The following is a 24,514-nucleotide window of genomic DNA, read 5'->3' as shown; positions in this document are numbered from 1 at the left end:
CAAGTCCAGGGTGGATCCTGGCTCACTGGAGCGATATCACTGGTCCATCCGTCATCCCATGCCTAAAGGTGTGCTCCCTTGGCCTGCACTGTTCCTGAAGTACCCCTTCTTCCTCCTTCCTAATTTACTGGATCTGGCCTCTGTTCATCTCTTCTGGCCAACTCCAGGCACCCTCCACGGACAAGCCATGAAATACAAATTACACTTTCAGCAATTTTGCATCCATGTTAAACGCTCTGATATTTGCATTCAACAGTAACATTGCCCAATATAAAGACAAATGGTAAAATTCATAACTTAAAATTTTATTTTTTCTTTACCTAGAAAGACATTATATAGTAAACAGGAAACAAGTTGAGAGAGACTGCCAAGTGAAGAGAAAAGCTTTATATTTCAGTACCTTTAGTAGAACTTTTCCCCCTGTTTTTGAACAAAAGATCTCACACTTTTATTTGGCGCCGGGCCCCGCAAATTATGCCGCATATCCTGTCTGTCAGGTTCATTCCGTTAGTAATTTGTGATTTGTTTTCACATCCTACAGAAATGTTCGTTTTCTAATTTTGCATTCTTTCCCAAAGAGAGTCCCCAGACTGGTAAAATCTTCAGACCCTCGCATAAGCTGCACCCTCCCTTACGCCCCCAATTATCCACCTTATCTTGAGTGATGCAATCACGGATTAAATTTCCCCCCCTCCTACTTTTTCATACAGTAAGACTATACGGCTCATAAGATCAGTGGGAGGGGGAGAATCCCCCACGAGGGAGTGTCATTTTAAAAATTAAAGGAACTCGCTGGCACCCGAGGGGAAGCCGGAAACCGGTAGGGGGAAGTTGGCAAGGAGTCGGGGTCCTGGGGAGGCAGCCCCGGAAACTGCGCTCCCGCCCGGCCTTCGCTCCGGCGCGTCCCCTTTAAGGGGCGGGGCCGGGGCGGGGCCAGGCGAGTGCCCGCTCTCCCAAGCTGCCCCGCGCGCGCGCCGGCAGTTCGGCCACGTCCCTGGCCACGTCGCGCCCGCTCTCGCCATCTTCGCCGCTTCTTCTCAGGGGCCGCCGCAGCTGCCTGAGCCGCCGAGCGTGGGGCCGCCGCGCCGACCGCCGCCGCCATGAACATCTTCCGGCTGACGGGGGACCTGTCCCACCTGGCGGCCATCGTCATCCTGCTGCTGAAGATCTGGAAGACGCGCTCCTGCGCTGGTGAGCGGCGGGCGAGGCCCGGGCGAGGCCCGGGCGCGGGGCCGGGTCGCTGGGAGGACCCGGCGACCTCGGCCGCCCTGCGGCCCGCCGGCCTGCGCCGGCCCGACACACCCCCTCGGCCGGCCTGGCGGGCGGCCGCACTCGTGGGGAGCCTAGGCCGGGGCGAGGTGTCACTGCTCTGGGCCCCGCTCAGCACTTGGTCGGCCCCCGAACTTGAGCGGTCGGGGCGGGGAGGCGCCAACTGGACAGCGCGGGGCCTTGTTCTATCTGAAAAGTTTGCATGGGGGCGGGGGCCCGGCAGGCGCGCCCCCCGCCCTCGGCTTCTGTGGGCGCTTCCCTGCGCGCCTGGGCGGGGGGTCCCGAGGTGCGGGGAGCCCGGGAATCAGTGGGATGCGCCGGAGGATGGGCAGGATCGCGGCGGCTTGGCCTGACGTGGCAGCCTACCCAGCCCGGGAGGTGGGGCGCGGGCGGGGAGAGGTCACCCCGCTCCCCACCCCGCCCCTTCGAGGACTGGCCTCTAGGTTAGGGTGTCGGGGCAGGCCTGTTCCTAGAGTCCTGTGGGCTTCACCGCAGCTCTCGGGACCAGGATCACACCCACCACAGGAGGGGGTATGGGGAGGTCTCTAAGCGAATTTCTTGGGGGCAGTTAATGCTGCTTTGAGGAACAAACTAGTTTGTCAGACTCTGAGTGCCTCCATCTAATAACGGGTTCTCAAACCTGCGGCGCGGCGCCGGGTACCGCCGAGGTCTCATGTGGCCTCCTGTAATTCCTCCCTCCACGTCACCAGTGAGTTGGCGACTCCCTCCTCGGGAGTGCACATTTCATGCACACATTGCTGGGAGGCAGTGAGACAAATCTTTCCCAGACAGTAGTTGTAGAGTTATACATTTCATCAACCCTAAAAGCTTAAGAATGGCGAATTTTGAAATGATTTCTCAAAATACAATGTCTTCCTTACACATGTATTTTTGATAGTGTGGCCTCAGTGTGACAACGTTTGATGAATTAAAGAACTTTAATTTTTGCAGAGACAGTAAAAGGTGGAGTCCCAAAGGACGTACGTGGCAGAGATTCTACTTACCTGATTGATTTCCAAAAAAAATTTCACCTCTAAAAGTCACACCACATCTTTGGCTGCTGTCTTCAGGCCTCACCTATCTCCCTGGAATGTAGCTGAGATCCAGGAAGTAAGCAAAACCAAAAAGACCTTTGAGCAGTCAAAATGGATGTTACAAAGTCCATGTACTGAAACCAGTGTGTTTGGCTTGGAGGTGATCTCTCAATTTATACATAGTTCTGAGAGGTTCAGTTGTATGACTTCCAGTGACAGCAAAGTGATTTCAGCGATTGTGATAGCTGACATTTAAGCGCTTGCTGTGTACCAGGTAGTGAGCTAAGTGCCTTAAATGGCTCATCCCATGTAGTCCTTAAAATAACCCTGGGAGATGAGTGCTCTTGTCCCCATGCTGTGGGTACAGGAACCGAGGCTCGGGGAGGTGAGAACATTATTGGTGGAGCCAGGATTGGAATACAGGCAGTTCTGGAACTCACATTTAAGGATTTGAATAAGTATCTATTTGGCCTAAGTAATTTTGGTTTAAACAGTGGATGCCAGGCCAGTAGTTTAGGTCATTTTTTGTTGCACTCAGAAAAAAAATTTCCCCCTGCTTTATTGAGATATAACTGACATATAACATTGTATTAGTTTTAGGTGTACAATGTAAAAATTTGTTATATGTATGTATTGCAAAATGATTGCCACAATAACTTAAGTTAACACCCAACACCACCCATATTTACATTTTTTTTCCTTACTGTGAGAACTTTTAAAGTCTATTCCCTAGCAACTTTCAAATATCAGTACAGTATTATTAACTACAGCCACCATGCTTTACATTACATCCCCAGGATTTGTCTTCTAACTGGAAGTTTGCACCTTTTGATTACCTTCACCCATTTTGCCCACCCCTCACCAGAAAATGTTACTTTTAATCTTCATTTTTGCTCCAAAAGCTTTATATGAGTCTCTTCATCTTTTTTCATAGGTTTCTCAGAATCCCCTCTGTCAAGTCATTAAACATTGAAGGATGCTAGCTCCTAAACGTGTATCTAAATTAAGATGTTGGGGAGAAGGTAGTGCCGTGCTGGATATAGAATTCTTAAAGGACCCTTGGGTAACAGGAGAAAGTGAGAAGATTTGGTACTGTTTCTTTGTTTTTAAATACTCATTACTTTTATGTGGGAGATTTAGGAAAATACAAAATACTTCAGCCAAAATAATAAGACAAATAGGTGAGTTAAGTTTGTCTGTGTTTGCAGGTATTCCAACAGTTATTAAACTGTTCTGGTTATCAGACTTAGGATCATTTTATGTACGATTTCCTAGCCTTTTCAAAATCAGAATCACCAAGATCATCATTCAGAATTAAATTTAGAATTTGACTAGCTACTTTGTTTTTCCACCCTAAATTATAAAGTTGTCTAGAGACTTTTGAAAGAGTAAGAATTTGATATGAGATTCTCAAATAACTAGATTTGGAGACATGTACATTCAGGTTGTGTTTCTCACTTTGAAAATACTGGTGCTGGGGTTCATTTTAGGGTTTTGGCACTTGTTTTGAACATGCGTGCAGCTGCAGAACCAGGGCTTTCTCATGTTGAGGTGTGGGGTGAGACAGGTTAGTAAAGAAGATTCTGTTTTCTTGACCATCTAATTCAAGAGCAACTGCCTTAAAGGACTTATTTTAAAGTAGGATCAGGGGAGTTGATCTTGGTTTAGTCTGACTTGGTGTTCTCTTCTGTCTGCCATTGTCATTACAGAGGGGTGCCCAAATGAAATGTGAGTTTCTCATCTTCCTGAGCTGTGACTGGCAGCTGGATCCACAGGATGCGCAAGTTATCACTTTATCGCCCTAAACACTGACCTGGGTAGTGTTGGGAGAATAGGCGTTGGTGTATTGATGAAAAATTTCCTGTCTACATTTTCCTGTAGGCTGACAGTTGTTATTAGTACTGTGTATATTGTGCTTAAACTACCAGAGGAGTTTTTCTGAGACCCAAGGCTCCCAGCCGTCCTCCCCTAGTCCTTCCCTTCCCTCCTCCACCTGGTGCTTAGATTGTTGTTAGCTATTGTCATGTAAGTTGCAGATTTTTCATCCTGCCAAACATCCTACCAAACTGCTGTGTCCCTGTAGTTCTCGTAATTGGACAGTTTGATTTTTTTTTTTTGGATAGCTTGTATTTTTGAAGGACTTGGAAAATACCTCATCTTCGGTTGTCATCAGGTACTTCAGGAAGCTTTTGCCTCACATTCTGCGTTCTCTCTGTAGCAGCTGTCGCCTATGCTCTTTTGAGTGCCAGTCTCCTGAGTAATCATTTTTCCCACTTACTGACCACTCACTATGTGCAGGACACTCGGGACACAGCTCAGAGCAGCATCTTGTAGCTGTCAAAGTTTGTGCTCTCAGGAAAGCTGTAATTTAGTTGAAATAATAAGCCATATATAAAAAAGATTAAAATATAGGGTATCAGACCATATAGGCAGTAAATTCAATATGTGATGTGGCAAGAAAGATCTCAGGAAGGCTTTCCTGATTTCCCAACAAGGAGAGTATGAGACCTCAATGAAGAAAATGTGTAATTTTGCTGATGGACATAAAAGATGACCTGAATGTATGTTCAGACCATGGTCCTGGAGAGGACCGGGCAGGCTGGCGAGGAAGCAAGATAGTACATCTCTCCAAATTAACTTAATTATTCAGAGAATCATCAAAGTTAGGAGACAATAAACTGAGAGAAATAATCTGCAGTATATCTAAGTGACAAGAGGTTAATAATCTGTAATAAAATACTCCTACAAATTAAAAAAACTAACCTGATAAAAAATGGGGAAAGTTGGCAGTTCACGGAAGAATGACAGAAGGCCAGTTATGCATGAAAGAATGCCCAGCCTCACTAGTGTTTAGGAACTTGGGTATTAAAACAGCAGTGCATCCCATCATTTGCCTGCTGGGTGGGAAGAAGGCAGAGGTTTACAACAACTAATGTAGGCAAAGGGGTGAAGTAAAGGGTATTTTCTCGTCTGGTGTTAGTGAATATGTAAATTGGCACAGCCTATGTAGGGGAAGTTTGACAATATTTCAAAACTTAAAGTGTTCATATAGTTTACTTCTAGGGGGTTTGAACTACAGAAATTGTCACATATGTGAATAAGTGATATTGAGGTTTAAGGATACTTGTTGTACTTAAATACAAAACACTTTATAGATACAGAGATGTTCATGCAGTATTTATAAGAGCAAATACTGTACACGACTCAAATGTCCATTAAGAGAGATATCGCACAAATGTTGGCACATTCACACTGGAGCACTATGCAGCCATTAAAAAGAAGGAGCTAGAAGTACTAACAGAAGCTACCTCTGAGATATTAAGTTAAAGAAGCAAATTGTAAAGCAGGAGTTATGGCCCCATTAAGTTGCACTTAAAATGGAGTTGGGAGGGGTGTTAACAAGATTCTTCTGATTTTTATTCCGTATATTTTAGCACATTGGTATTTTTAATAAAATAGCATGGATTTCTCTGAAAACAGGAAAAAATAGTAAAGAAATACATAGAGCTATCATTTACCAAGCACCTGCAGTGGGGCAGGTTTAGTAAAAATCATTTTTTTCAACAGTCCCACAATTCGGCATAATTTGTCCCCATTTGACAGATGCAGAAAGTGAGGTATAGGGGGACCAAGTATGTAATGGGCCCTAGTTTGCTTGGTGCCTTCAGGGACTGAGCTTGCATCCAGACCTGCTGACTCCAAAGCCTCTCTTTCCCCGAGGCACAAAGCTGTGTTCTGAGTCAGTTCCTGACTTTTGAGCTGCTGGTTCGAGGGTAAGTTAATGACCTCGAATCATGACCTCTGATAGTCTCCTAAAGGCGAGTACCTGGATCCTTCGAGACAGCAGGTCAGAGCATGGTGTGCAGGAGCCTTGTCGAAGGCTGCCATGCCCTTTACCCTGGCGGTCTGACCTGCAGTGCTTGGTTGTATCCCAGCTGTCGCCAGCACAAAAATAATTTATGGAAGGCTTTTCTGTTTGGTTGAGGGCTCTGTTCTGTAAACCAATGGGAATATGAGAAATGCAACTTTTGACTTGAAGCTTAAATTAACATACACTGGACTATTTAGTTGTAGCTTTTTATTAAACTTGGCCCAGTGGGAAAAGACAGGAATGGGATTCAGTTTAATGATTGGTTTCCATTTAACAAGTTATACTCCATAGTACGGATATTTGGTGCATTTAGAGTTGAGATGGCTGTTTCAGAAACATTGAGCACTTGTTACCTGATGGCCTCCGCCTGCTTTGGTCTCAACCCAGGGAGAAACTGACTGTGAGAGCCCCTCTGGCTTCATGGCAAGTATTCCCACTTGAAGGAGATTCCTGCCCCTACCCCTTCTGTCTTCAGCTGGGACCTCTGCCTTCTTGGGAAGACAGAACAGTTTTTCTGTTTTAAAGGGAAAATGTTGCCACCTGCTAATCGGGATCCCAGGCCAGGAAGCATAGGGCAGAACTGTGTGAGCATCCTCAGATTTCCAGCATGGCAGCTCCTGCACCACGGGACAGGCTGCTGGCCACACGCTGCCTGCCCCTTTCTGCTCTGCCCCACCCTCTGCCTGGCGGTGAATTAGGGCAGAGCCCAGAGCACATTGCCTATTTACAATCGTAGAGACACAGTATGACTTGGAGAGTCTTTGGAAGTGTTATCCCCAAAATACCATAAAATGGGAATATACCCCCATGACATGTAACTAAAATGAATCAGATTTTCTTTTGTCCACTTGCTCATTCATTCAGCACATATTTTCTGGGCCCTGCTGGGTGTCAGGCCCAGTGCTCAGCACAGCGAATACAAAATGGAATAAGGCATGACCCGGGCCTTTGGACATCTCCAGTGTGATGGGGGTTGGGGGAGAGGAAGCCAGGCAACCAGATGACCGCAGTGTGTTTTATAAGTGCTGTAACAGGAGCTAGGGCAGCAGCTGGCGTGAAGTACTTCCCATTGTGCACTTGCTGAATGAATAAACAGCACCAGGGGAGGGTGTCTTCAAAGATGAGGTCCCAGAGGAAGTGAAACGTGAATTGGGTCGCAAAGGGGAGTGGTAAAAGTGACATGATAGTCCCTGCTTTTTGATAATAAAAATGCTGAAAATGAGGACAGACTTCAAATCTGCATGGCTTCCAAAGTTCCATTAGAATAAACTCTTTACAACAAGATTTGCCCATATGTATCCTATAATTTTTTTATTTAAAATATTGGAAAGAACCATATAGGAAATGAACTGGAAATTTCTCTCTCAAGTCTTCAACAAACATCAAATGTGACCCACATGCTCCTTGTCCTTTTTCCCCATTTTGTCTTCTCTCTCCCATGTTCTCTATGTCAATGGCAGCCTCGTGTTTTCTCCTTTGGAATATTGATCTTTCATAAGAAAAAAAGTTCCCCTTTACTGGGGAAAAGACTAAAAGGAGATGGCTTACTGTCTGTATCTCTACCTTTGGTCCTTGAAATTGGTTACTGTTGATGGATCTAGAAGGATAGAGTCGACTTTTTCTTCAGTTTCTATTTAGCTATTTTTGTGACTAGGCTGGAACTGTAAATACTCATACATAGAAAGTAACATTCTTAGGTCCAGGCCTTTCAACAAGCTATAAAATTGTTTTGTAAAACAGTGTAAAAATATCATGTAAAGCAATGTGATTTTCACCTTCTGGGGAAATACTGCTAATGATTTGGGTGCAGTGACATTTCTGCTAAATCCAAGCTTGCTTAAATGTCTAATGGTGTGAAGTTTGCCATGTAGATGAAGGTGGGCGGGTTCTGACATCTAGTAAGTTTCAGTTTCTTTAATGAATTCGCTCTTTCTCCAACATCTGAAACCCATAATTTACGTCTTTTGTCACATAAATATTTGGCCAAATGCAGATGTCAGGTGCACTCTATGTGACCTTCTAGACTTCCCCAGCTGAGGCTCCATGTGCCATGACAGTGCTCAGAAGGTGGGCTGCTGATTGGGGGTAGAAGCAGTTTTAAGATGTTAAAACAGTAAAAGACAGACTGCTGCTTTGGAAGACAAGCAGGTTCCCACCCTCTTGTTGCCATAGCATCCAGGAGCATTTTTATGTGAGTCTGAGGTTGGTTGTGTGATGAATCTAAGAGGTAGAATTGTAAAAAATTTTAACATACCCAAGTAAACGCTTCTCTCACAAAAGAAGTCACCCTGGGAGGCCACACTGCTGTTCCTGGAGGATTACTGTTCAGACTCTCCCCTGAAGCAGTGCTCTCCACTTGGTCCCTCATCTCCTTAATCCAGTTAGATTCCAGCTCCACCCTCAAAAGATTTGTCACCATGAGATACTGTTTTTTAAAATGGGTAGATGCTAAAGGTAACAGACAAGTTACAACACTGAATAACAGCAGGATTTTTATTTAAAAAAATATGTTCTCTATGTCTAGAGGGACATATTTGAGAAATTTAATATTCATTTGAACAATACACATCCTGGCATGTTGGTGCTGACATCGTCATAGTGAGACAGAAAAGCTGTTAGAACCTCCCCAGGCGGTCATGTTCAAGACTGTCGAGGGAAAGAACAACAGAAACTGCTCTCATGCACCCAGAGTCGTCCTGGACATCAGCCTCGGCCCCTGGTCCCACGTCCCTGCACTCCCTGCACCGTGTTGTCCTCAAGAATCACAGAGCTCTCCGAGCATTTCTAATACTTTGCTTTTGTTTCTGTAGGTATTTCTGGGAAAAGCCAGCTTCTGTTTGCACTGGTCTTCACAACTCGTTACCTGGATCTTTTTACTTCATTTATTTCATTATATAACACATCTATGAAGGTATGGTATGGCATCCAATGGAACGTATTTTATCCATAATCCACAGACCTATGGAAACTGTTAAATTTATGTCACCTGTGCACTTAATTAAACATCTTCAAGAATAATGTCTAAATATGCTGTTCTTGACTTAAGCACTTTTAGACCACCTAGTACATGTAACTGAGAATAAATAGTTATCATTAAGCATATTTTTTCTGTTTCAAAGCAGTATCTGTTAAAGTTATTTGCGCCTAGAGATTTCTTAATCTTAAGTTCTTCGACTATGGTAAACTTCTAAAGCTCTTGAAAACCCTATGAGACGGAGGGGTGACTATTATGTTTTCATGCAGTGGGAAATTATAGAGTCTGGGAAACCCAGCGAGTCGGTTCAGAACAAAGAACAGAAGCCAGGGCCCCCCACTGCACCACACATCCTGCTTCTGTCGTGCTTTAGCAGTGTCTGCACAGAATTTACATCATGTGCTCTTTAAACCTTTTAACTTGGTCTAAGCTTTAGTATCCATAATACCTTTGGTGTCATATTTCTCCTAATTGACATGAAAACAAATGTCTGATTGTCAAAATGCAAAATGTCACGTTCCAGCCAGCATCTTGTGTACCACTGGCGGCGCACGCTCCCCGCTTATGGCAACCTCAGTTCTTCCCCGCAATCATTGAACTCAGACTTGGTGAACACCACGGGGCCCGCTGGGGTGGGGTGAGCAGCGAGCAGCACTCGGGGCATGGGGAGGAGCTGCAGTTTGCAATAGGTGCTGTGAAGGGAAAGTACAGGCTCTCGGGGTGTATAAAGGGTGTCTGACTTGATTCGTTCCTCAGATGCTTAGCGAGCACCTGTATGCGGGATACTGTGGTAGGCACTTGGTTTTTGGCACCCAATGATGTAATGTTTAAGCTAAAGCCATTGGTGTGGTATTTAAAACAACTCCCACAGCGCTTTGTGTTCGAAAGCATTTTTATAAGCACAGGTCAAAGTAGACAAAGCAATATTTGAGCCCACGGTCTTTACTAAGAAGCAGATTTGAGTTACCTATAATCATTCCATTCTTCCTTACTAAGTGATGGGAGCCTAGTAATCAGGAAATAATTAGCTTACTTAAAAATGGTTTTAGGTCTGTGCTTGTTGTCCAGGCAAGTTGAGCCTGCAGGTATTAGACGTGTGTAAGCAAGAGTCCCCTCCTGTCCCCCTCGGGATACCCAGCTTTTAGAGGAATCCTTGCTTGCTTAATTGTAGCTTCCAAACATAATGTCCCTAAAATCAGGGGAATGAGAGCCAAGGCCTATGTGCTCATAGTTTTTACTTTAAATGCCAATCACTGGTGAGAGGAGAAAGTAGCTGCTTTCCCCAGTGGCTGCTGCAGCCTTTATGGAAAATCCAGGCTGGCTGGAGGAGGGGGCTGGGGAGGGACCTGTTCGTAGATGTATGTGTATTTTGTCTGTAGTGTAGATGACATGTTACTTTGTTCATGTACGTGTATGCATATATTTGAATGTGTAGAGAACTCCTCTCACAGTATGTTAATCTTCCTTGATTTTGCGTGGAGAGTGTGTGTGTGTTACTTCTTCGGTCTATGGGTATGACCAGCAATTTTCATACTTTGTTGACTATTTATTTGCAAATATAACTTTATGATAAGATGCCAGGGACAGTTTAGTATCCTTGTTTTGTTTTGTTTTCAAGCATATGAGGACTTGGTGATTGCCCTCATTTTCCTGTTAAGTTGTTTTGCCCAAATATTTTCCCAGTTAAGTTTTGCAAGTTGGCTTTTCTAAAAAGTCAGTGCAGCTGATACCCCAGTTGTCTGTTTACTAGAACCAAACTACTATTTGGTTCTTGAGCCTAAAATTCTGCAGTCTGAAAATTGGTGTAATTTCAGACTATCAGACTTTTCCTTAGGTTTGGATGAAAATATTTTTAGTGTTTTACCTTTTGAATGTGAAAGAACATACAACTTAATTGTACGCCCTTGAACAGCTATACTGCTGTGCAAACACATAGGCAGCAATGTTTTACAAATTATCACTAACTTTTGATTTTGCTTTTATGTTACCAGACAATTTCATAGCAACAGTCTGAATGCTGAGTGTTCAAGTAACACCGTATAAGTTAAAACCATCATTGCAAAGTTTAACATAAGTTACATCGTTTATCTTAAGAAAAGCACTAGCTGGGAAATATCGTGCTGCTGTAAGGAAGTGCATTGGTTTTGAACTGCATTGAAGTTCGTGTTTGCTTTTTTTCTAAACATACTATCTAATAGTTTAGAATAAGATTAAAAATACATTCTTTGGCAGTTTCTTATAAAGTTAAACATATACTTAACATACGATCCAGGTATTTACCTGAGAGAAGTAACACTTATACTCACACAAAAGCCTGCACACAGATGTCCCCCGCAGCTCTATCCAACCGTCCCCCAAGCTGGAAACAACCCACCTGTCCTCTAATTGGTGGATGGATCAACAACTGTGGCACCCAGACATGGGCTGCTGCTTCGAAATACGAGGGGAGTGGTTCTTAATCCACACAACAATACGGTTGGATCTCAGGTCGTTCTGCTAACTGAAAGAGGCTGGTATTAAAGGTGACATAGTGTATAATTCCGTTTGTGGAATGGAATTCTAGAAAAGGCAAAAACTTCAGGGACCAAGAACACATCAGTGATTGCCAGCAGTTAGGCCTGGAGGAAAGCCTTGACCATGTAGGCGCAGCATGAGGGAGTTTGGGGGGGGTGATAGGACTGGTCTGCATCTGGATTGTGTTGGTGGTTATGTGACTTACAGAACTGTATACCCCTGTAAAAGTGAATTTTACTATATTTAAATTTATAATTTAAAAATATTTATAATATGGATGATGTAGAAAGCTACAAAGAGTTGGAACAACTGTTAAAATACTGATGACCCAATGTTTTTTCTTTTTTTAGCTCATCTACATTGCCTGCTCCTATGCCACAGTGTACCTGATCTACATGAAATTTAAGGCAACCTATGATGGAAATCATGATACCTTTCGAGTGGAATTTCTGGTGGTCCCTGTGGGAGGCCTCTCATTTCTAGTCAATCATGACTTCTCTCCTCTTGAGGTTAGTTCAGAGGTTTTTTAGTGGTCATGTCTGGTTCCCTAGGGAAATAGACCTGGTTGCAGATAACTTACGGTGGTTCTGTTTTGTTTGTTTTGGTTCAACAAGCTTCTGGTGCAACATAAACTATTTGGTGTAAATAAATCGTGGGAAGGAATTAAGCACCCAGGTTAGACACCCATTTGGGTGTCTGCTGACTCTCCTTTAGAATAAACTTGGGTCCTGTGATACTGAACGCAGCACTGTGCCTGTCCCGAGTGTCTGAACACATGGTCTTCTGCCCACTCCCACTCAGCTTGTGTTTCCTCTTCCTGTACGGGTGTAGCTCATTGATGCTGTGTCTGTGAACCCCTTAAGCAGGACTCCTCATCCTCAGGAAGAGTGGACTGCATGGTGCCCTGGCCTGCTCCTCAGCACTCTGTCCAGCCCTCAACGTCCTGGGGTTGACTTGAGTTACCACACTGATGGTGGTCTTCTGAAGGTGCGGGGAGTACCCGCGTTTAAAACACTCCAGGGGGCTACTTACATATCCTCCTTCCATCAGCGAGAATCAAGTACTGTGTTGGGCAGAGAGTTTGTGTAATTACAATTCTGACTTCCTACGCCTTTGACTTACCACACCAAAAAAGCCTAAAGAATAAGAATAATAGTGAGACAGTTTAGATAGTCTGGAAAGGAAACCAGTTGGTGAGGAAAAACAGCAGTGACGGAGTGGAAGGACCCAGCCATCAGTACTGTCAACCCTGGCAGAAAACAGAGTTGATGAGGGGCCCTGGATTCAGAGTGGGGTGAGTTTGCCCAGGAGAGACATCACACAGGTAGGGTCACAGAAAATTAGAGAAGAAGGCGACGTTAGGGAGACATGGTAGTGAAAATTCAGAGGTACACATGCCCAGGTTCCCCAGCTGGTCACTGGGAGTGTCTGTGCCTCTACACGTAGCTTAAGTTTCTGTGATTTATTAAATTGCAAAGCTACTCTGTTGTGGGCTTGGATGCCTAGACTGCTTCACAGTAAAGCCAGAGTATTTCCCATGAACCCAGGGCAGGCCCTGGATGCTGACCAGACCTGCTGTTTCTCTGGCAGATTCTGTGGACCTTCTCCATCTACCTGGAGTCGGTGGCTATCCTGCCACAGCTCTTCATGATCAGCAAGACCGGGGAGGCGGAGACCATCACCACCCACTACCTGTTCTTCCTGGGCCTCTACCGCGCCCTGTACCTCGTCAACTGGATCTGGCGCTTCTACTTCGAGGGCTTCTTCGACCTCATTGCTGTGGTGGCCGGCGTTGTCCAGACCATCCTGTACTGCGACTTCTTCTACTTGTACATCACGAAAGGTACGTTGGGCTGCGCCCTGCCGGCCTCGTTCTTCTAGGAGCCCCCTCGCCCAGTGTGCTCCTAATCTGACACGGGCTCATAAAGAAGAACTGGCTTCAGAAGAACATTCTAGTGACTGTCAAGTAAACTTCTGGATCCGGGTTTGCAGGTTTTTTTTCTTCTGCTGTAGCTTTATTGTATTTCTACAATGACACATTTTCATTGTAAAATTAGTTAGAACTGATAATTCTGAAAACAATCACCCAAAATCCTACCACTTGGAGATAATCATTGTTAATGTTTCAGTAAATGTAATGATTTAATGATACATGACTTGAACTATATGTGCTTTCCTATAATCTGCTTTTCTCCCTAGACATCTACATAATTTTTAATAGCAGAAGAGTATTTCATTATGTGTATTACCATAATTAACTTACTCAGCCCCTTTTTTAATGGGTATTTGGGCTGTTACTGGTTTGCTGCTCTTAAACTCTAGTGCTTAAATCAGCATCCTTGCATTTATATGAACACAGGACATATGAATTTCACAAAAAATCTGACAAAAAAAGCCATAGTCCTTCCTTAGGGAAAAAAATGCACACTTACGCATACACACACAAACATATGCATACAGTTTTAGAGAATTCAGGAGGCCCTGAAACCCATCCACAGATCCCAGGCTAAGGATGCTTGCTATACAGTAAAATTCCTCGTGGTGGAATTGCGAGGTATAAGGGCATTTGTATCTTACCTCTTTAACATCCAAAATTTCATAACAGTATATGTTGATTAGAGGAGAAAGTCATAACAAAAAGCTGAATTAGGTGACGATTTCAACCGAATTAGTATTTTTAAATTCAATTGCTGTGATGTCCAAATACATGAAGAAGATTCCAGTCCATGTGTGCATGACATTTTCACAGTTCAGAGGGCTTTGTTTATTGACACCAAAGTCAGGTGACTGTTGGTTGTCAAGAGCTTGTTTCCTCGAACCTCACTCGTAATATCTTGTGTGACAGACTTCTAGGAATGGGAAGAAGGAAACTGTAAGGTTGTCAGGATCAGTAACCTTTTGTTTTCTCTTCCTCTCTTTAAAATTCCAGTACTCAAGGGAAAGAAGCTCAGTCTGCCAGCGTAAGTGCCAAAGACCATCAGCAGCCTCTGTCCTTCAGGGTGCTCGGACGGAATTCTTACCACAGCAAAGGCACAAGATGCTTGAGACGGAAAACCAGAAACTTAACTCTTTTGTTGCAGATAGTCATCAGTGGCTCTGTAAGAACCCAGAGGGAAAGAACCAGAAGGTTTCTGTTTAATGCATCTTGCCTTATCTTTTTTTATTACTATGTACAAAGATTTTTTTACACAAAGAAACAATGCTGTATTAATAAATTCAGTGTGTAGCTTCAATTGGGGTAGTTCTAAAAGTGAAGATTTTGTGAGGAATAAGTGCAAACTTTTTTTTTTTTAATTCTTTGAAATTGTTGATTCCTTGTATCTGCAATGAAATTGTGCTCCTTGACAGCTGGAAGGTTATGTATCTTCCATCTCTCAAACTGCATTCCACTATATTTATTTTTTTGCCAAAAGATGAATTATCTTTGTTTGAAATCTGAGATAGTATGTCCGATTTGGTACATCTGTTCAAATTTCTTCTCACCTGACGTGGAAATCCTTCTTTGGATGTCACAACACTACATTTAAGGCTGGTAAGGATGACTTGCAAGTCTTAGGTTTTTCATTACCGAAATTTTAAGATTCTGAATGTAGATGGAGTCTCAGTTAAGAGTCACCAAAGGTGCCTGCCCTCCTCCCCTACTGAGAAGTGTCAGTTTGAGACTGTCCCAGTGGTGTCAAAGAACTCGGTGGGCAGGGGCTTTGGGCTGCTTGCCATCTCAGTGTGTGTGTGGGAGACACTGATGATTATTTTGGATCTAGGACTCCTCTGAGGAATGGAACGTTACCTGTCATTTTAACTTAAAATTCCAGAAGATTACTACAAGCATGTCCATGCTCAGATTCAGGCTGTTTTCCATATTACTCTTGGACAGTAAAATGATTTCCTTTATTTTAATTGGCAGCACCAATTGCCATTCCTTTTATTCTTACTTTTTTAATTTTTTGTTGTTTTTATTGAGCTCTTGCATGATTTATCTTGTGTTACCATCCTAAATAAACATTTTATTAAACGTAGAATAAATTGTCTTTTTTTAACGAATTAGGCTTTTGGAACATCCTACATCAGGATGGGTTTTTCTTCAGTTGGCAACAAGAGCTCTGTATAGGGCTGCAGACATTTGTCCTCCACATAGTAATCTAAAACTTTCTGCGTTTTGTGGAAAATTGGAATTTTCCTCCTGATTTTGCCATTAAATTAATTTGCAGTGTTTTTTTGATTTATGCAAAAGCATATGACTTTGTTTTTATGTGATGCACCATTGTTAAAGTGTTGAATACTAACAGTGCTTACTACAAGAAGGATGTAGTATTTTTGCTTGCTACATTAAAATATCTTGTGGAGGAAGGGCGCTGGATGGGTTTTATTTTTATCTTAACATCTTTCTAAATAGGCAGTGTAGTTTAACCTCCCATCTTTCTCTCGTTTTGCTTCCCCTGCATTGCCTCATGTCTTTGCTTTTGTGTATCAGAGTCTCTTTCTGGCATCCTAGTCTCAGTTTAGTTTCTGTTTTTATCCTCCTTGGAAAATTCTGATAGCGTGCAGGAAGGGTGGGAAATCCTGTCATAAGTGAAGGAGACTCCTTGCTGCCCAAACTGGGCGTGGGTGGGGGGCTCACACATGATTTTGTGCATGTAACTCAAACACAAGCTGGGATCATTCATTGGAGAGCACCCTGCATAGGGTAAGGATCTGGACCTCGGCACACCACCTGATCTATGAAGTAGCAATGCCTCCAGTCATTCTGCCCAAGTGAAGACAGAGTTGGTTGAGATGTTGCCACCACCTGTGGCCCACCACAGTGACATCTTAGCAGGCGCCTGAGGCGGGGGCGCAGGGCTGGGGCAGAGTCCTTGCCACGTTGGAAACAAAGGCGTTGTATCACAAAGCACTGTTTCAGAATTACTTCACTTCCTGAATAAAGGTTATCAGGTAATTCATATTTTTCACCAAGCTGATTTATTTGTGTGTGTTTTTTGAATGTAAGCATAAAGAGAAATAAAGCAAAGTGAACAAATTTGCCCACTAAAAAACTGCGAAAAGCTACTGGCTGTTGACTTGCTTACAGACACCAATCCATTCTTCGTCCGGATCAGTTACAGAATTTGAAGAACATTTACTGCTTCCTCACAGTCTGGCCAAAGAGAAATGGGTGAAGGAAACAAAGTGGCAGCTAGAAGGCCTTGCTGGGGAAGATCCAGCCCAGCCTTTCTGAAGATGCCAGCAGGTTAAACAATTTCCTGGAAAGGTCAAGCAAAGATTCTATTTCAGTAGAAATCTTAAGTGGTTTGTGGGACAGACTTGTGTTAGGGGTCTTGGCTCCCCACACTGTAGCTCTGACCATGAGTTTAGTGTGAGCCTTGCTCCCGCTCTGTGATGAGCAGGGACTCCCACCACAGGATTTGGGAGGTGCAGCTTGGTGCACAGAAGGTGCTCAGCGCCTTGGGCACCCTCTTCCCCCTCCCTTTGTGCTTAGCTTGGGACAGCAGCCTTGAAAGCTGGCCAGAACCCGTTCTGGCTGGAGTTCCTCTGGCCCACGTGATGACATTGGTAGTTTTGCCCTTGTTGGGAGAGAATGCCTCTAGAAACAGACCCCCAAGAACCTTACAAAACCACGCATCTGAGTGAGAGCTAATGAAGGCTGGTTGGACTGGGGCTCACGTGGGTTTTTCTCCGTGTGCTTCGCCCTCTAGTGGCTGGATGTAGACTTTCCAAGGAACCTGTGCTGTCCTCTCCCCACCAAGCTGATCTGGCTTAGCCTTTGGAGTGGAGTATTATGCAGGTGCTAGGGGTGTTTCTCCTCCAGTTCTGAAACAATTCCCTCTCGTATCCCTGCAGTTTAGAAGCTACTTGTGGCATGATATAGCACTAATCCTTTTAAACAATGACAAAGATATTTCTTATACTACTGGAACATAATACTCCAGATTTCTGACCTAGTTTGGACTTGGGCACTTACGAAGTGAGTCTTCAAGCAAACGTTACACTACACTTGACTCCATTACCAAAACAGAATGGAAATATAGAACCTATTTATTCATAAGATTTCTAGTTCTAGGGGGAAAGTTACAGCTTGGTAGAAAGTGTGCTTAGCATGCACAAGGTCCTGGATTCAACCCCCAGTACCTCTATTACAATAAATAAATAAACCTAATTACATCCCCCCAAAAACATTTTTTTAAATTAAAAAAAAGTAATTGTCAAAATATACAGGTTACCAAAAAAAAAAAAAAAAGATTTCTAGTTCTGTAATAGGAAAACATGTGCCCTGGAACTAAGAAAGTGATTTGTTCCAAGTTCTGAGAACTGAAAAATCTCAGGACTTTAAGAGTGCTTGGAGAAACAACTGTCCAACTGACTGAAAGATCACCTGGCTAAAGCCCCTACCCACTTGTGACATAGACAACAGCAGAAACAATGAGTGCAAAGATACTAATCTTACTCAGAACAGAAGGATTTGCTCAAATCAAAGAAGATCAAGTCCTAAAGGGAGAAAGGAAGATATGAATCAGTTTGGAAAAACAAAGAATAAAGATCAGCTTCTCCAAGTTAATATGAAGATAAAATTAGATGCTGAGAAATCTCTGAAGAATATCTACTATTATTTGCAAATAGTGAAATTAACCTGAAAGAACAAGCAGAGGGGAATATCAAGGATCTTTTTTCCCCCAAAATTCAAGATGGAGCAAATACGGCAGGATGTGACCCCTTGTTAAATCTGGATGGTGGGTCTTCAGTTATAGACATCTCTGTATCTGAAGTTTTTCATCATTTAAAAGTCATTATAGGTCATTCACCCTTTCAAGAGCTATGCTTTGACTTGGATGTTTCATTTTGGAAGTAACAAAAATAGTTATTTTAAATTGATATTTTAAAAACTACTTAAAATAGTTTTTTAAAAACTAATCAACTTATTCATTCTCTAGGAGGAAATAATGTCCATTTTTATAAACTGAAAACTTAGACACAGAAAGGGACGCTTTTTAGTTCATTCCTTACAGTATGAAAACTGATTTCTCCATTTCTCTATGTGTCAGAAATAAACTTGAAAATGGATGAAGTCCTTTTTAAAAATAGCTATTTTTCACAGCAGAAAATTGAAAAAGAATCTGTGTCTAAAATAAGGGGACACATTTGCTTTGTATGACATACCCAAATAATGGCATAATACAGTTTTAAAATAGGTCTAATTCAACCAATGGAATAATGTTACATGGAAATGGTAGAATATACTTGCAGTGATTAGAACTATACAAAATACATTTATCTTTAAAAAATTTATATACCACCTCTTTGAAATTACATAGTTTTATGGTTTGTTATCATTTGTAACATTAAGTTCACAGTATCTTTTTTACTAACAAGTTTACTGGAAGCATTATCTTATTGCTAAGCCTTATCCTGTTTTCAAAAAGAAACTTACATTTAAGAATATATGTGATCCCAGGCACAACCTTCTAACTTCTGAGTCACCCCCTTTCACCTTAATTCCTACTCTCTCTCCAGATCTCATTTTAGTATCTTCTTCAGGGACATCTTCCCGGACCTCTCTGATTAAGTCATTTCTAGTCGCACAAATGACCCATAAATATTTATTTTATGAATGATTGAATGGTTCTCTTTTCTATAAAATCCTCATAACTTCCCTACTTACAATTCTCTATCATTTTCACAACCATCAATACAATTTATTATTTTTAACTCAAATTCTGCCCTTTAGAAAACGCTTCAAACTTGAAAAGTTTTGACATTTAATGAGTTCGTTCATTCTTCAAGTATTTAGTAAGGGCCTACAATGTGCTCTATTGTGTGCGTTGAGGTGAACAAGACGGACAAGCTTCCCAAGTTCATGCGACTTACACGCTCTAGGTGGGAGAAGAGGTAATAAACACATGAAATAATGTCAGGCATTGATTAAGTGCTATGAAGAAAACGAAAGCTGGCATGGGACTGGGATCTGATGGGTGGGCTCTCTTAGGTCAAGTGGCCAAGGAAGGCTCTTAAGGCGGTTAAACTTGACCTGAGGCCTGAATGAAGTGAGAGAATGATGTGGAAATACCGGCGTGAGGACAATCCCTGGCAGAGGAAACGGAAATTGTAAAATCTCTGGGGCAAGAGTAAGCTTGATGTATATCAGGGGAGAAAATAAGGCGACAAGCAGTGACGAGAAGGGAGAAAGTAGTAGCTTAACCCAGGGAGCAGATAACCACATATTTACATACCTGTGTTGTGTGACAACCAGAGACAGGATCCTGCAAGGGGATGGGGTCTATTTTATACACGAAGTGCAGCCTTGCAAGACTAAGCTGATGGGCCTGGTCTGGGGGTTCAGCAAAGTCATCCCAGCTGCTATAGGGGGAACGCACAGTAGAGGGGGAGGCAGGGCAGAATGGGGGAGGCCTGGCATGGGATAAACGGGGCTCGGACCGGGTGGAGGGGAGTGGAGGGGCTGAGAAGTGGTCAGAAGCATGGCACTAAGCAAAGGCCTGTTTGGTAGGAAAGACTGTAGATCAGGCTATTCCCTACTCCCCAGCCCCAAGCTGAGTGTGGCTTCAGGCCAGAACCTGGGAAGTGTCCTAATGCAGCCCTGCTGACCGAGGCGGGGCGGCGGGGACAACTTCGTCACAGGCTTGCAGTCCCAGAGACCTGGGTGGCCCCAGAGCCGCCATGAACTACCGGGGGTTTCTGGCCTGGCTAACCCCTCCGTCAAGAAGAGTCCTTATATATAAAATGAAAATAGTAGAATAGATACCACACGTGCGAAGACCCTGAGAAGTCCGCCAGCATCTTTCGGTTCAGCGCGTCTGCGCAGGCGCAGCGGCCGCGTGGTGATCAGTGCGCCTGCGCCTGCGCAGTGTCTCTGTCTGGAGGCGGAGACCCGAGGGCTTGGAGCTCCCAGGGGCCACAAGGGCCAGTCTGGCCGGCTGGTTCCAGGCTTGGCGGTGGGGTCTTCGTCATGCCGGGGATGGTGCTGTTCGGCCGGCGCTGGGCCATCGCCAGCGACGACTTGGTCTTCCCGGGGATCTTCGAGCTGTTCCTGCGAGTGCTGTGGTGAGGCGCGGGCTCTGCGGGCGGGCGGCCGGGGCGGAGGGGGGAGCTGCGCCGAGGAGGGAGCGCGGCCGAGGAGGGAGCGGGGCCGAGGAAGGAGCGCGGCCGAGGAGGGAGCGCGGCCGAGGAGGGAGCGCGGCCGAGGAGGGAGCGCACCGAGACGGGAGCGCACCGAGGTCAGTGACTGCGTCGCCAGCCAGTGCGGGGCCTGGAGCCTGCCCTGCGTCCTCCGAGCTCGCCAGCCACCTCCAACGCCCGAGGAGGTCGGTGCGGTTCCTCTCCCCACTTTACAGTCGGCACCCTGAGGCCCAGAGTTGAGGGGCCGTGCCCGTGGTCACACAGGTGGGCCCACTACCCGGACGTCTGAGCTGAGGGGCACGGGGCCCCCAGCGTTTGGCGCCGGGACCTGGACCAGGAGCCACCAGGACTGCACTGCTGCCCACAAGCCATGGCGTCAAGATCTCCTTCCTGGAGCCTGGAGCTGCCACCTGCATCACTTCAGCGGTCTGCCTGGAAACGCACAGCATCTTGTACCTGCCAAATGATAGACTGCCGATAATAGCCCTTCTGTGCGGTTCTTTAACTGGTTGTGGCCAAATTCCCTGGTGAGCACCAGGGCTGGCATTTACGCTTTTGTCTTTCACAGCGTGGCAACCGTGGGAAGTGGAATTGAGAGCCTGAACTCTGTCCCCAGAGGGGCCGAGCAGGGAATAATACCATTTTTTTTAAGGATTCTTGAGGGGAAGGAACTATCAACAAATGAGCTGCTTCTCAGTAGTTTCACAGTTGTCAGAGCCAAGCCTTTCTGAGGTCATTTCCTGCTATTATTTCTAGACACAGGATCATAATATCACAAAAGTGACAAAAATGTAAAAAGTTATCTAGTCCAATTCCCCTTATGGCCTTGAATCCTTAGTACCACATTCTTGCTGCATTTGCTCTGCGCACCTCTGAAATAACTCTAGTGACGAGTCACTCTCATGTTGCATTGTTTGGTGCTGCCTTTCATTGTTTTGCACTGAATTACAGAATATATTTATAAGTCCTCAGTACTTGTCCTTTCACGTTTATCTGTGTGCACTGTGGAACATCTTTGTGTAACTGGCTTCCCACCCCCTTGTTTTTGTACAACGCCCAGCAGAGTACCATGTGTGTTTATCAACTTGTTAAGCCACAGAAGTAAAACTTCTCTGGTTGACAGCTAAACAAGCATCTACTCTGTTGGTTTACCAGTTCTGTATCTCAGAGTCATGGTGGGGCTGTTTTCGGGCAGTTCACATTATATTTGCTTGCTTATGACTTTAAATGTGTGACAGCAGGCATAGACTAAGAGCAGTGATGTAAGTGTATGAAGTATAAAGCTCATTAAAAGTTAAAAAAAAAAGCCGTACTCTTTAGTTGATGGACTAAATCTTTTGTTGATGAAAATGAAATTCTAAAGTGAGCCTCATATTGTTTTGGAAAGTATTAACTCCTTTTTTATTTTTTTTTTTTACTGAAGTCTAATCAGTTTACAATGTGGTATCAATTTCTAGTGTACAGCATAATGTTTCAGTCATAGATACACACACATATATTCGTTTTCATATTCTTTTTTCATAATAGGTTGCTACAAGATATTGAAAATAGTTCCCTGTGCTATACTTTTTGCTTATCTGTTGTATATATAGTGGTTCATATCTGCAAATCGCAGACTCCCAATGTATCCCTTCCCAACTTCTTCCTCCCTCTGGTAACCATAAGTTTGTTTTCTATGTCTGTGAGTCTGTTTCTGTTTTATAAATAAGTTTGTTTGTCTTCTTTTTTTTTAGATTCCACACATAAGTGATATCATATGGGATTTTTCCTTCTCTTTCTGGCTTACTTCACTTTGAACAACTGGGGAGGGTATAGTTCGGAGGGTATAGTTCAATGGTAGAGGGCGTGCTTAACATGCACGAGGTCCTGGGTTCAATCCCCAGTACCTCCGCTTAAAAAATAAAAATAAACCTAATTACCTCCTCCCATACCCACCCCCCCCCAAAATTAGCTCCGCTTATTTTTTTCCATCATGTTTGACAGAGCAGCTCCTTGGCTTCCATCCCTGACCATCGCTGTTTCTCGGCAGGTGGATCGGCATTCTGAGCCTGTACCTCCTGCACAGAGGGAAGCTGGACTGTGCTGGCGGAGTCCTGCTCAGCAGTTACCTGATCGTCCTCATGGTTCTCCTGGCAGTGATTATATGCACCGTCTCAGCCATCGTGTGTGTCAGCATGAAAGGTAGACAGTGGTCCTTCCTATCTGACGCCTGTTCTTCGTTAACAGCTTTATTGAGCTATAACCCACACAGCATACGGTTTCCCTATTTAAAGCACACAGTTCAGTGATTTTCTGTACAGTTGCGCCACCCTCCCCGCAATGGATTTTAGAAACATTTCACCACCCCAGACAGAAATCTTGTCCTCGTTAGTAAGTTACTTCTCATTTTTCCCCGCCTCCCTCAGCCCTCGGCGTCCACTGCTCTTCTTTCTGTCTTTAGATTTGCCTCTTTTGGACGTCAGCCAGGTGGAATCATCCACGAGGTGGCCTTTTGGTCTTGCTTCTTAAACGTGGGATAACGTTTTCAAGGTTCACCCGTGTTAGAGTCCATATCAGTACTTCATTCCTTTTTATGGCTGAATAATACTGCACTGGGTGGATAGACCACATTCTGCTTATCTGCTATCAGTTGGTGGGCGTCTGGGTTGTTTCCACTTTTTGGCAGTTACAGGTACTGCTGCTGTGAGCATTCACATATGTGGTTTTGTATAGCCCCACGTTTTCCACTCCAGTTCACAGTGGAACTGCTAGATCATATGGTGACTTGAGGTTTGACTTCACCTGTTTTCCAAGGAGCTGCACCATTCTCCTTTCCCACCAGGAGTTTATAAGGGTTCCAGTGTCTCCACGTCCTCACTGATGCTTATTATCTGATTTTTTGATCATAGCCATTCCAATGGATGTGAAATAGTGTCTTCTTCTGGTTTTGATTTGCATTTGCATGATGACTAATGATACTGAGCATCTTTTCATGTGCCCAGTGGCCTTTTGTGTGTCACTTTTAGAGAAATGTCTATTCAGATCCTTTGCCGAATTTTAAATTGGGTTATTTGTCCTTTTGTGAATGAGTTGTAAGGGTTACATTCTTTTTTTATTATTTTTTTAATTGAAGTACTGTCATTTACAGTATGTCAGTTTCTGGGGTACAGCATAATATCCCAGTCATGCATATATATACATATATTCGTTTTCACATTTCTTCTTAATGATGATTTTTTTCTATATGATACCATTTTCTGCAGACAGTCACTTAGCTGAGAATATCTGAAAATGGAGAACTTCCCTGTCCATTAGTGTGGTTTGTGCGATGAGCTGAGCACTCTGGTGGCTCACAAAGAAATGCATTAGTAAATAAAAACTCATCCAGTCAAAGGTGGGGCTGCATGGCGGCTGCCATCCAGCCTGTTTCAGCTCTTTATCACTGCTTGAGTCGGGATGGAGGAGGCCTGCTTCCAGCATGTAGGTGATGATGACGAGGAAGCTGGGAAGGAGGAGCACTACACTGGGTGACAGAGTCAAGATCTTGACAGTCCAGACTGATAGACTGAAACTTAAAAGATGGCAGTTTGTGTGGAGAAATACGGACAGAAATGTTAGTGGCAAAGTAATGTGTAGAAAATAGAGCTGTGTATTTCAGTTTACCTCCGAAAACATGAATGCCTGGGGTCTGTGTCAGAGAGGGTCCCAGTTCTGCGGTCTGTGCGGGTCCCCAGGTCTGGATTGTCA

The 24,514-nt window shown here is 44.0% G+C and overlaps 2 protein-coding genes across 5 annotated transcripts in view; both read left to right on the top strand.

The window, feature by feature from the left end:
- The first annotated feature begins 962 nt into the window (after positions 1-962).
- Positions 963-14,895, top strand: KDELR2 (KDEL endoplasmic reticulum protein retention receptor 2). Of its 2 annotated transcripts, XM_031676814.2 has the most exons (5): positions 965-1,191; positions 8,985-9,085; positions 12,013-12,171; positions 13,253-13,505; positions 14,592-14,895. In XM_031676814.2, exons 1-5 carry the CDS (start codon positions 1,101-1,103, stop codon positions 14,624-14,626), a joined length of 639 nt encoding a protein of 212 aa, XP_031532674.1. In that variant the 5' UTR covers positions 965-1,100; the 3' UTR covers positions 14,627-14,895. The 2 variants fall into 2 exon arrangements, with proteins under 2 accessions (XP_031532675.1, XP_031532674.1); XM_031676815.2 differs by lacking the exon at positions 13,253-13,505 and having other exon boundaries at positions 963-1,191.
- Positions 14,896-20,533: 5,638 nt separating this feature from the next.
- DAGLB (diacylglycerol lipase beta) overlaps positions 20,534-24,514 on the top strand; it is a 29,725-nt gene continuing 25,744 nt past the window's right edge. For 2 of the 3 annotated variants that reach the window (XM_072943353.1, XM_031676801.2), the window contains exons 1-2: positions 20,534-20,713; positions 22,818-22,969. In XM_072943353.1, coding sequence (XP_072799454.1) covers positions 20,619-20,713; positions 22,818-22,969 — 247 coding nt within the window. In that variant the 5' untranslated portion in view covers positions 20,534-20,618. Of the gene's footprint in view, positions 20,714-20,753; positions 21,316-22,817; positions 22,970-24,514 lie in introns of those variants that run through there. The other variant, XM_072943354.1, reaches the window with a different exon arrangement.

The sequence above is a fragment of the Vicugna pacos genome, chromosome 18, assembly GCF_048564905.1.
Source record: "Vicugna pacos chromosome 18, VicPac4, whole genome shotgun sequence".
Classification (NCBI taxonomy): Eukaryota; Metazoa; Chordata; class Mammalia; order Artiodactyla; family Camelidae; genus Vicugna; species Vicugna pacos.
This window is presented reverse-complemented; position numbering and strand designations above follow the sequence as displayed.

Excerpts from the sequence above, each read along its gene's own strand:
- KDELR2 (XM_031676814.2), top strand. The coding sequence starts at position 1,101 with ATGAACATCTTCCGGCTGACGGGGGACCTGTCCCACCTGGCGGCCATC. Across the intron at positions 1,192-8,984 it reads GAAGACGCGCTCCTGCGCTG|GTATTTCTGGGAAAAGCCAG; the intron begins GTGAGCGGCGGG and ends TTGTTTCTGTAG. Across the intron at positions 9,086-12,012 it reads TATATAACACATCTATGAAG|CTCATCTACATTGCCTGCTC; the intron begins GTATGGTATGGC and ends TTCTTTTTTTAG.